This window comes from Scyliorhinus canicula, chromosome 18 (assembly GCF_902713615.1).
Source record: "Scyliorhinus canicula chromosome 18, sScyCan1.1, whole genome shotgun sequence".
Taxonomy (NCBI): Eukaryota; Metazoa; Chordata; class Chondrichthyes; order Carcharhiniformes; family Scyliorhinidae; genus Scyliorhinus; species Scyliorhinus canicula.
Window position 1 is genome coordinate 116,031,376 of NC_052163.1, and position 12,042 is coordinate 116,043,417.

At 47.1% G+C, this 12,042-nt stretch overlaps 1 protein-coding gene across 1 annotated transcript; it reads right to left on the minus strand.

Annotated features, from left to right (window-relative positions):
* Positions 1 to 99: 99 nt before the first annotated feature.
* Positions 100 to 8,973, minus strand: LOC119953016 (nuclear receptor 2C2-associated protein). Its single transcript, XM_038776786.1, has 5 exons — positions 8,864 to 8,973; positions 6,588 to 6,678; positions 4,112 to 4,217; positions 2,722 to 2,789; positions 100 to 1,438 (listed from the first exon to the last, which is right to left on the minus strand). The coding sequence occupies exons 1-5, from the start codon at positions 8,899 to 8,901 to the stop codon at positions 1,316 to 1,318; spliced, it is 426 nt and encodes a 141-aa protein (XP_038632714.1). The 5' UTR covers positions 8,902 to 8,973; the 3' UTR covers positions 100 to 1,315.
* Positions 8,974 to 12,042: the final 3,069 nt, after the last annotated feature.

Consider the following 12,042-nt stretch of genomic DNA (forward strand, 5'->3'; position numbering starts at 1 on the left):
AGGAAAAGGGCATCAGGTTTCTTTCCTACAAGACATTAATGAACCACAGTGGATTTTTGCTTCAGTCTGATATTCTCATAATTACCGTTACTGCTGCTATCGTTTTATTCCAGATTTTATTGAATTTCTGCTGTTGTGGGATTTGAACTCACGTCGCTAGATTACTGGCCCAATAACATGACCACGATGTTACCGCAACCATTCTGGCACCTTTCATGGTGCCAGGACATTTCAAAGCAATTCACAGCCATTGTTGTCTCACAGGCAAATGTAGCAGCCAATTTGTGCACAGCAAGATCACACAAACAAGATAATGCTTGATCAGTTTTTAATGTTGTTGGTCAAGGGCTTGATACTCCTCCTGTTCCTCTTGGAGTACTGCCATAGGATTACTGGTGGCCACCTGAGCAAGAAAACGGGCTCTCAGTTTAATACTGCATCCGAAAGACGGCTCCTCTAACAAATCAGCGGTTCCTCAGTTCTGTACCCAAGTGGCAGCCTAGAATGTGTTGCCTACATCCTGGAGTGAGGCTTAAACCCATAATCTTCTAACTCAGCTGAGAGTTAGGCTGGTCAGGAGTCTCTCATACTCTTACGACCATCCATTGGCGTGTTTGAAGGATTTGCAGGTTAACACATGCAAGATGTTTGACAGCCTTTTGAACGCACCTTCCTTGGCCATCTTGGGGTGCGACTCGAACCCGGAGTTTCTGGCAGAGAGCAAAGATACTACCTACTGCACCACAAAACCTCTTACCCCTTGGTATGCCTCGGAACAATTCAGTCTCTAGCTGACCTCTGAATGTGCCTGGTAGCAATCAGTCTCTAACTGATCCGAGGATATGTCTCTACAAATACAAGTCTTAAAAGAGAGAAGCTTGACTTCACCAGCAGAATATATTGTGAGCTAAGTAGCTAAAATGAGAATGGCCAATAGATTCAGAGAAGTGCCAGGGAACTAAACTACGAGGAAAGGTTATAAACAAATTAACTCTTTGGTCAATAAGGAGCAATTAAATCTGTTCAAAAGATATACAAGAAATCCCACTGCCTTGTTCTGTACCATGGAGAAACATCAATGAGTTATCCAGCCAACATTCCAAACACCATTAATTCGACCATTTTTCTTGTATCTTTGTCAAATATAAAGTAATTCCTCCTCTTCTCACTGATCCAAGGTAAGTTTCAGTCCGAATCAGCAAAAAAGTAGGCATCACGCTCGAGTTTATATCTCACCAGCCACCGAAAGTGTGACTGGGAAACCCCAACTCCAGTTGGTTCCTACTTCTCCAGAACGTGAGCGTAATCACATTTGTTACAACACTTTTTCACCAAGAACGTCAAGATGATAGATAATAATTCTTCCAAAGAAGTCTGTGCTTTTCTCAAAAATTATTTTTAATTTATCAGCGATGGATTCCTCGTGGATGGAGAATCTGTGAGTTGCAGTTAAGGAAGAAGAACACAATTATTTGACGAAGAATAATTTAGCAAAGTACCTGCCGGGATCCACAAATGTAAACATTCATTCATTAGAAAGCAATCTTATCACTATTCGATGTTTTAAACTCACCCACACGGCCCACATTCAGACTGAAGGAGAAATTTGTTTACTCAGAGGCTTCTGAATGTCTAGAACTCTTTATCCCAAACAGCTGGGATAAAGGTGGCACATTGGTTAGCACTAACGCCTCACAGCGGCAGGGACGGGTTCAATTCTGGCCGTGTATGACTGTGTGTGAAGTTTGCAGGTTAGGTGGATTGGTTATGCTAAATTGCCCCTTACTGCCCAAAGGTTAGGTGGGGGCACGGGGAGGGGCGGGTGAGTGGGCCTAGGTGGGATGCTCTTTCGGAGGGTCGGTGCAGACTTGATGGGCCATATGGCTCCTTCTGCACTGCAGGAGTTCTATGAGCTGTGGATACTCAGGCATTGAGTGTGTTCAAGGTTGAGTTTTGGTACTAAAGGATATTGGGAATGCCTGGGTAGGTTAACTTGAGGGAGAAGATCAGTTATGATCTTTCTGAATGTTGGAGCAGATTCGAGGGACTGTATGACCCATGCTAGATCCAATTTCATACGTTGCTCTGCACATTCACAAGAAATCTCACCTCGTGACAGAACTGAGGGATGGAGGAACGCATTCCCCCAATGGAAACCCCGGCCCTTGTCTTGTTATGCTCTTGGTGTAGCATAGAATGTGGCATTCCTTGATGTGCACTTGACAAAGGAAGGTTCAGACGTGGAGATAACTTCAACACGTTTATTGAACTATTTACTCTCCTACTCGGGTTCGCCACTACTGTTAATCCTTCTATAGCTACTCAGACTGACAAACCAGTCTGCTACAATCCATGTGGTGGGTGTGATATTGAATCAACCCTGTGTCTGTACTCACTGAGTGTTTCCACTGGAAAGAGGAAGATCATGTGTGCTGTGTCCTTTATATATGGGTTGGTGTAATGCCCCCCTGTGGTAGTGTCACCTCTTGTGTGTATCGTGAATGCCCTTTGGTCGTGTCCTAGCTTACTGACCTATTGGTTGAGTGTCTCTGTGTCATGTCTCTGGTGCTCCCTCTAGTGTCTAGCTAATCTACGTGTACTTACATTAACCCCTTGTGTATCTAAAGTGATGCATATCACCACAGCCCTCACACAAAAGATAATAAAAATTAACTGTGTTGCTAAATCACCTACTGCTGCCTCCAAGACTCTAAAGGATATCTGCAGGCGGTTTGTGTCTTCAGGGTAGAAGTCGGCTATCTCCACCAAACTGGCTCCCTTTCTGCCACCTAAGAAACAAGATATATAAATTTAATCATGAAGTTAATTGCAATACGAGTAAAACCATGCCAAACTGGAATGCGGTTGAGCTTGTGGTATAAACAAAAGCTAAGGCTGACACTCCAGTACAATCTGGAGGAGCTTTGACAAAGAGTCATCCAGACTTGAAACATTAGCTCCCTTCTCTCTCCACAGAGGCTGTCAGACCTGCTGAGATTGTCCAGCATTTTCTGTTTTTATTTCAAATTCCAGCATTCACAGTAATTACAGTCTTGCGGAAGCATTGCACTTTCATCATAAAATGTACAGTGCAGAAGGAGGTCATTCAGCCCATCGAGTCTACACCAGCCCTTGGAAAGAGCACCCTACTTTTTATTCATTTTTTCCAATTAAGGGCCAATTTAGCGTGGTCAATCCACCTACCCTGCACATCTTTGGGTTGTGGGGACGAACCCCACTCAAGCACAGGGAGAACGTGCAAACTCCACACGGACAGTGAAAGAGCACCCTACTTAAGCCCTTGCCTCCACCTATAACCCAGTAACCCCACGTAACCTTTTGGACTGGACACTTAGGGGTATTTTAGCACAGTCAATCCACCTAACCTGCACATCTTTGGACTGTGGGAGGAAACCGGAGCACCCGGAGGTAACCCACGCAGACACGGGAAGAAAGTGCAAACTCCACACAGACAGTTACCCGAAGCCAGATTGAACCTGGGTCCCTGGAGCTGAGGCAGCAGTTCTAACCACTGTGCCAGCGTGCTGGAGATGTAGTCTTTCAGATGAAAGGTTAAACCAAGCTCCCACCTGCCTTCTCAGGTGGAGGTAAAAGATCTCATGGCTCTATTTTGAAAAAGAGCAGGGGAATCCACCCCAATCAACAACACAAAGAAACAGATAATCTGGTGATTATCACATTGCTGTTTGTTGGAATTTGTGCAAATTCACTGCTGAATCTCCTTAGTCTCAAAAACTCTGGGATACAGAGCCAGGTGGCTTGAGGGAAAAAGTAAACAGGTGACACTTCTCCCACTCTTGTGGCCAGTGACTCATGCTGTGATTTGAGGCCATCAGCTGATGGTAGAGTCAGGCCTGACTGAGATGCTGAAATTCATGAGACTGGAAATGACTATGATTGGGGTCAGAATCCTGGAACTCGCTGCCTAACAGCACTGCATGTACCGACATCGCAGGAACTGCAGCGGTTCAAGAAGGCAGCTCATCACCACTTTCTCAAGGGCAGCTGGGACGTGAGCAGTAGATGCTGGCCCAGCCAGTGACGCACACAACCTGTAAATTAATTTTAAGAAGTTTCAGCCTGAATTTACCTTCAAGTCTGCATGTTCTGCCTGTGAATCCACCTTGGAACTGGAGCTGTAATTCAGTCACCTTTACTGTCTGAGGGAACTCGAGCATCACCCACTGGGAGGAACCCTAAGGATTGGTGTGGGTAAAACACAGAAACGATCACTGAAAATGCAGAGATGGAGCTAGTGATGGAACAAAAAGAGCACACATTTGCACATGCCCTGGTAATAAAAAACAATAATGCACAACAGGCCGAGACTCAAAGAGCAAGAGAAACGAATATCTCAGAGCAGTGGAGAAAGAAAAATCAGAATCACATCAATTAAAAAAAGACTGCCATTTCTACAAGGTCTTTCAAGTCCTCGGGACATCGCAAAGCCCTTCAGAGCTAATTAAATAGTTTTGAAGTGTTGTGATGCAAGAAAGATTCACAACCAATTTGGATACAGCCTGTCCTCACAAACAGCAATGTAATAATCACCAGATTATTTGTTTTTAGTTATATAGTTATATGTATCGAGTAATAAATGCTGGACAAAACACTACTCTTCCAACATTGCCACGGGATCTTTTACATCCATCCAAGAGGGCGGACAGGACCTCAGCTTAACATCGCTTCCAAATGGTGACACCTCAAACAGTGCAGCTACTCCCTCAGCATCACAACCTTGATTTCTGTGCTCAAGCTTCGGGGATGAGACTTGAATCCATGACCTCTTGGCTGAGAGGTGAGAGTGCGACCGACTGAGCCAAAGCTACTGCTCGATGTAATAAATCTGCAAAATGAAGCGAAGTACGGAACCGAGGGGAGTGCTGCTTCGAATAAATGTGTCGCCTTCAACAGTCTTGGATGTTCCATCTCTCCTTGGTTCTCAAATCATAGCCTACAGCAGTGTTCTTCAAACTTTTTTCCCGGGGACCCATTTTTACCAACCGGCCAATCATCGCGACCCACGCCGGCCGATCTGCGCGACCCACCATTTTCTCTTACCTTGTTTGCTGCTGACAAAAATGGAGGAAATGGTTTTTGGTCCCCTTACCTTTTGGCCCCCCAAAGGGTAGATTGCTGTTTGCAAATTGGTTGCTGTGTTTCTTACGTTACAACAGGATGCACTTGTGGATGTGAGAGCAGGACGGTGAGTTGAAATGGCATCTGCAGGAAGGTCTGGGTCCTGCTCGCGGACGGACCAAAGGTGTTCTGCAAAACGGTCTGCATTTAGTCTCTCCAATGTAGAGTATACCGCATTGGGAGTAGCAAATGCAATAGACCAGATTGAAGGAGGTGCACTCAAGGGCTGATTCACCTGAAAAGATTGTTTAGGCCCTTGGTTGGTGAGCAGGGAGGAGGTAAAGGGGCAGGTGTTGCACCTTCTGCTATTGCACGGGAAGGTGCTGTGGGAAGAGGCCAAGGTATTAGGGGTGATGGAGGGGTGAATAGGGTATCGCAGAGAGTACGGTCGCTGCGGAATGCTGACAGGAGTGATGGAAAATGTATTTGGTGGCGGCATCATGCTGGAGTTGGAGGATGATTCTTTGTAGGCAGAGGCTGGTGGGGTGAAAAGTGAGGACAAGGGGGACCCTATGCTGGTTTTGGGAGGGAGGGGAAGGGATGAGAGCAGAGGTGCGGGAGACGGGTTGGATACGGTTGCGAGCCCTGTCGACCACAGTGGGCGAGAACCCCCAATTAAGGAAGAAGGGAGACAGGTCATCAGCACTGTTTTGGAAAGTGGCATCATTGGAACAGATGCAATGGAGGCGAAGGAACGGGGAGAATGGGATGGAGTCCTTACAGGATCCGAGTTGTGAAGAAATGTAGTCGAGGTAGCTAGTGGATACTAGTGGACCATCTATCCCCAGAAACAGAGATAGAGAGGTCAAGGAAGGGAAGTGTCGGAGATCAAATGGCAAGCGGCACGAAGGTCTTGGTCCTGCTTGTGGACGGACCAAAGGTGTTCTGCAAAACAGGTGATAGAAGGGTGGAAATTGGAAGCGAAATTTATAACTTTTTCCAGGTCCAGGCGGGAACATAAAGCGGCACTGAAACAATCGCCGATGGATCGATAAAAGAGTTGCGGGAAGGGGTTGGCGTAGGACTGGAGCATGGAATGTTCCACATACTCAATAAAGCGACAGGTAAAACGGGAACCCATAGCCTGCCTTTCGTTTGGAGGAAGTGAGACAAATTAAAGGAGAAATGGTTCAGTGAGAGAACAAGGTAGGGCAGACGGAAGAAGGGAAGAGCCCTCAGACCATCCTGGTGGGGAATGGAGGTATAGAGGGATTGGGCATCCATAGTAGAGTTGGGGCTGGTTAGGGCCAGGGAACTGGAAGTTGTTGATATGATGTAGGGCATCGGAGCAATCGCAATGTAGGTGGGAAGGGATTGGACAAGAGAAGAGAGTATGGAGTCATGATTGGAAGAAATGAGTTCAGTGAGGCAGTTATAAAATAGTTCCCTGGGATCCCAGCTCTTCCCAATCCATCCGCAGTTATTACCTGATCGGAGTTCCAGCAGGTCTCCTCATTACGGTCAAACAAGAACTTCTTTCCAAATTGCTTCACATCACGGTTAAGGACAGAACTCACCCTGTGGACAAGGAATAGAACTCGGGTTTGACAACGCGGTCAGAAATGATAAAGCAAAACTTGCATTTAGCAACTTACGCTACCTCAGAATTCACAAAAGCTTTCCAACCAACAATATGTCGGAAGTGCAGTCACTGTTGTAACGTAGAGAATGCCAATTTGTGACAATGTGACAATGACCAGATAATCTGTTTTTGGGATGCTAAATGAAGGCCACATATTGGCCATGGGAGAAAGCCACTGGCTTTCCTTCAAGATAGTGCCTGGGATCTTTTAGATCCACCCGAGAAGGCAAAACAGGGCTTTGGTTTAACATTCAACCAAACATTGGTAGGCAGCACGGTGATGCAGTGGGTTAGCACTGTGGCCTCACGGCACCGTGGTCCCAGGTTTGATCCCGGCTCCGGGTCACGGTCTGTGTGGAGTTTGCACATTCTCCCCATGTTTGCGTGGGTTTCGTCCCCACAACCCAAAAATGTGCATGTTAGGTGGATTGGTCACGCTAAATTGCCCCTTAATTGGAAAAAAATGAATTGGGCACTCTAAATTTATTTAAAAAAACAAACGTTGGTACCTTCAACTGTGCAGCACTCCCTTAGGTGTCTTTGAAGCCACACATTACAAGGAAAAGCCTCCTCCCACCTCTGGCCTGTTTCAAGTTCAGGTGATTAAAGATTCACTGATAAAGAAACGCACTTCATTAATCACAGCAACTCCACACTGAGCTGCTAGTGGACCAAAACTGGACATTGAGAGAATTGCAAGATTCCACCAGCCAATCACACACAGCATCGTGATAGTGTGTCAGGATTAAACTTGTCTCCCAGACAAAAAAACTCACCAATCACCAAGAACAAGGAGAAAGATTTATTTACTCAGAGGGCCTTCGCAGGCACTGATTGAGGTAGAAAGTGTTGCACTTTTTAAAGGCAATTCTAATAAATATTTGAAGCAGTGGAAGATGCAGGGCAGTGGGATGAGTACACACTGTGTGAGAGAGACCATCAGCAGCCATTGGGTAAACCATAGTCTCTTAGAGGCTCAGAGGAGAAATTACCAGGGGGAATGAGGAGGTACTGAACAAATATTTTGACTGTCTTCTCAGTAGAAGATTCAAACAACATACCAGAAATACAGGGTATCCGAGGAGCTGATACAAGTGAGGAACTTAAAGTGATTAAATAACAGGAGAAATAAAGCAGAGAAACTTGAGAGACTAAAAGCTAACAAACCCGAGGACCTGATGGCCTATATCCTAGGCTTCTAAAAGAGGTAGCTGAAGAGATCGTTGATGCAGAGATTACAATTTCCCAATATTCTCTGGGTTCTTGAGGAGAAATTTCTTTTTTCAAAGGGTTGTGAATTTTTGAAATTCCCTACACCAGATGCCCTGTGGATGCTCTGAATATATTTACAGCTGAGATGACAGATTTTTGGTCTCCCAGGAAATCAAGGGATATGGGGAGCAGATGACAAAGTGGAGTTGAAACTGAAGAAAGATATGATCGTATTGAATGTCTGAGCCGGTTCAGCAGGCCCTATGGTCTATTCCTGCTACTATTTCTTATGTTCTTAAAACTGGAGTAGTTGTAACCCCAACATTATCCATCGTGACGATATACACCCCTCCCCATAGCAATCACATTGACCCATAGCAACATGGGCCCCCTCCATCAGAACCTCATTGACCCATAGCAACAATAGGTCTTCATCTCAGCAACCAGATGGACCCCTCCCCATCAGCAACCAGATGGACCCCTCCCCATCAGCAACCACATGGTCCTCTCCCCACAGCAACCACATGGTCCCCTCCCCACAGCAACCACATGGTCCCCTCCCCATAGCAACCACATGATCCCCTTTCCATAGCAACCACATGACCCCTCTCCATAGCAACCCAATGGTCCCCTCGCCATAGCGACCACATGTACCTTCCCCATAGCAACTACATGACCCCCTCTCCAATAGCAACCACATGGTCCCCTCCCCATAGCAACCACATGGTCACCCTCCCCATAGCAACCACATGGTCGTCACCCCCCCCCCCCCCCCCCCCCCGAAAATATGGAACTTTCCCTATAACAACCACAGGTTCGCCTCCCCCTCCAGGACTGGGCTCAGACCCCCGCCCCGCCGGGGATAATCCTCCCCCCCCGGGGGTCCTCACTATCTCTCAATCCCCTCACCTGCACCCCGTCTCCTCACACAGCAGCGACTCCGCCATCCTGCCGGAAAGCAAAGCCGCCTCTCCCCACACCGTTGGCGTCTTTTCCACGACAGTGCGGGCAGGCGCCGCAAAGCGGATTGAAGCTGGTGACCAGCCCAGACTGCCCTGAACCGCGTTGTCACAGAAACGTGCGGGCATCCCACCTTTATTGCCAACAGTAACTGGCTGCAAGTTTAATTTTGCCGCGGCTGGGTTTGCAGTTGAGGCTGGCAAAGCCAAGGTATTTTATCCAAGGGCCTCAGTGTGAGGGGTGGGCTGAATGCTGCCTCAAAACACCCTGCAGCACCTCACATCCCATCAATTAAAATAGTCACTGTTGTCATGGAGACGAACAGATCAGCCAATTTGTGCACAGCAAGGTTCCACAAACAGTCCTGAGGTAAAAGAGCTCTGCCTAATCTTCTCAGAGCGGAGGGAAAGCTGTTGGCCAGGGCGAATGTTCCTGTTCTTTAAGAATAGTGCCATGGGGTCCTCTGCATTCAGGCTGATGGACATCAGGTTTTAATGCTTCAGTTTAAAAAAGACCCACATAAACATTCCCACAGTTACTGCTCTGTTAGCCCACATTATGCTCAGAACTCACAGAGTGCAACTTGAACCAGCAGGTTTCCAATTCAAGATTGGTCACAAAAAATAGCCCGTCAGCTTCTAAACCTCTCTTCAAAGCTGGGAGGAGCAGGAAAGACTTTGCATTAAACAGGAATTACAGGAATTGCCAAAGTGTGCTCGTAGCCACTGGTGTAGTGTGCAAGTGTGAAGTCACCATGGTCCCAGACTACCAAAGGCTGCTTTCCCTTTGTGGGGCAGAGCTGACGGGTGGTGATTTTAACCTGACGGATCACCACACCTCAGGCGAGAGACAAGGTTGAGAAGGCCCGGCCTTCATCAATAACCTCAGCCGGTACGGGGATTGAACCCGCGCTTGGTCTCGCTATGTATCACAAATCAGCTGTCTACCCAACTGAGTGAAACCGGCCCCCAAATCTGTGGAGGTGCCGGGGATTGAACCCAGACCTCAGGTGTGGTGTAGGAGATACAGTAGGAGCTTTGCACGCAGGAAGCTCCCACAAGCAACAAGGTGTTAAGGCCCTCAATCCCCATCCCGATCCTGCTCCCATGGCCCAAGCAACAGGACATTACATTCCCCTCCCTCCCCACTCCCCATGGAAAATTGAAATGTGACAGTCTCAGTTTGCAGGTCGGGTCCGCGCACGACCGGTGCCATGTTGCACAGCGTGACCGCTGCAGGTCGTCAACCATGCGCATGTGAGGACCGGGACCTGGCCATTCTCCGTCCGTTTTCCGCGTGGGAGGCGGGAGATTTGGCTGGCGCTGGTGCTAGCCCCTCACCGGTACCCGAATCACTGAGAGGTTCGTGCCAATTTTTACGCGTTGACTTCCCACGGATTCTCCGTTCGAGCCGGCACTTAGCCGCAGGAACGGCGAATCCCATTCCTCATCTTTTCTATCTGCCACATATTCCACATGCTAAATGTACACTTCAAAAATACTTTATTGTCTGTAAAAGTGCTTTGTGATGCCATGAAGTTCTGAAAGACACTTTAAATAGAAATGTTTATTTTGTTCTTTCTCCTTCCCTATGTGCTGCCATTGGCTTCCACTGGCATCAGTTCTGGTTTCTGGTCGTAACAAATTTAGGGGCCAGTTAGCCTTTCTACAAGTGAAGAAAAACTTGTTTTTGAAGATCAAAGGCCGGTGTTACTTGTTTACAACTGTGAGATAGGACGTTTAATTCTAATCCCCGTGAGACAGAAGGAGTGAGAGAGATGCAAAGTAAAGAAAAAAGAGCAGTGATTCTTTCCTTGTTCTCATGTGATGACTTTTTTTAAAAGGCACGAGTTGAAGTTTGAAATCAAGCAAAGCCTCTAGGAGGAAACAGATCGGAAAGGGGAGGAGTGGAGGGAAACTGATTAGGATGACTTGGCTTCTAACTTCTTGCCATCTGCCTTAGAGTGGGGGAGGTATCAGAAAGAGGGAGACTGAATGGAGGTTTACGGGTGAACTGATAACCGAGTAAACAAGTGATGGGGATAAAATGGTTGAATATGTGCAGTTGAAACTAAGAGAGATAGAGATAGTGGTTTCAATGAGGGGGATAGGAAGAACAGGCTGTGGGAAGGTGAAGGGGACATGATCATACTGTTGGGTTGCCAACCTTCCAGAAATGGCTGGGTATATCATAGAATCCTGACAGTGCAGGAGGCCATTCAGCCCATCAAGTCTGCGCTGACCCTTCGAATGAGCACTGTATCCATGCCCAGTCCCCCCATCCCTGTAACCCCATATCCTAACCTGCACATCCCTGAACACTAAGGAGCAACTGTTCATGGCCAATCTACCTAACCTGTACATCTTTGGACTGTGGGAGGAAACCGGAGCCCCCGGAGGAAACCCTCGCACACACGGGGAGAACGCACAAACTCCACACAGATTAAGTCACCCAAGGCCGGAATTAATCCCAGGTCCCTGGTGCTGTGAGGCAGCAGTGCTAACCACGGCGTCACCGTGCCACCCAAACTGGAGCTGGCATCAATCTCCTGGTGATAATTGAAAGCAATCCAGGTGATTTTTAAGTATTATTTTAAGCAACGAATAAAATATCACAATAATTCATAATAGAAGCTCACCATTCATTGTAAAACGGTGATTTGATCGTGTACTTGTCAGTGTGATGACATAAAACGTAAACTGACGCAGGTTGTACATGTGTACTGCACTCAGAAATGCCGTTGCCTGTTTTCTCCCGTTGAGAAGTTTAAGGTAAACCCGCACACATAATAGAAAAGAATTTACATGAATAATGGAATGGTGACCTTTTTTGTTATTCATTCATGGGATGAGAGCATTGCTGGCCAGGCCAGCATTTATTGCCTAACCGTAATTACCCTTCAGAAGGTGGTGGTGAGCTGCCTTCTTGAACCGCTGCAGTCCTTGTGGCGAAGGTACACCCACTGTGCTGTTAGCGGGGAGGTCCAGGATTTTGAACCAATGACAGTTTGTGGATGATGTATCAATCAAGTGGGCTGCTTTGTCGTGGATGGTGTCGAGCTTCATGAGTGTTGATTGGAGCTGCACTCATCCAGGCGAGTGGAGAGTATTCCATCACACTCCTGACTT

Coding starts and splice junctions, on each gene's coding strand:
- LOC119953016 (XM_038776786.1), bottom strand. CDS start 8,901: ATGGCGGAGTCGCTGCTGTGTGAGGAGACGGGGTGCAG. Junction 4,218..6,587: donor CCTGCTGGAACTCCGATCAG/GTAATAACTGCG, acceptor ACCAATCCTTAG/GGTTCCTCCCAGTGGGTGAT. Junction 1,439..2,721: donor AAGACACAAACCGCCTGCAG/ATATCCTTTAGA, acceptor ACTGCAACTCAC/AGATTCTCCATCCACGAGGA.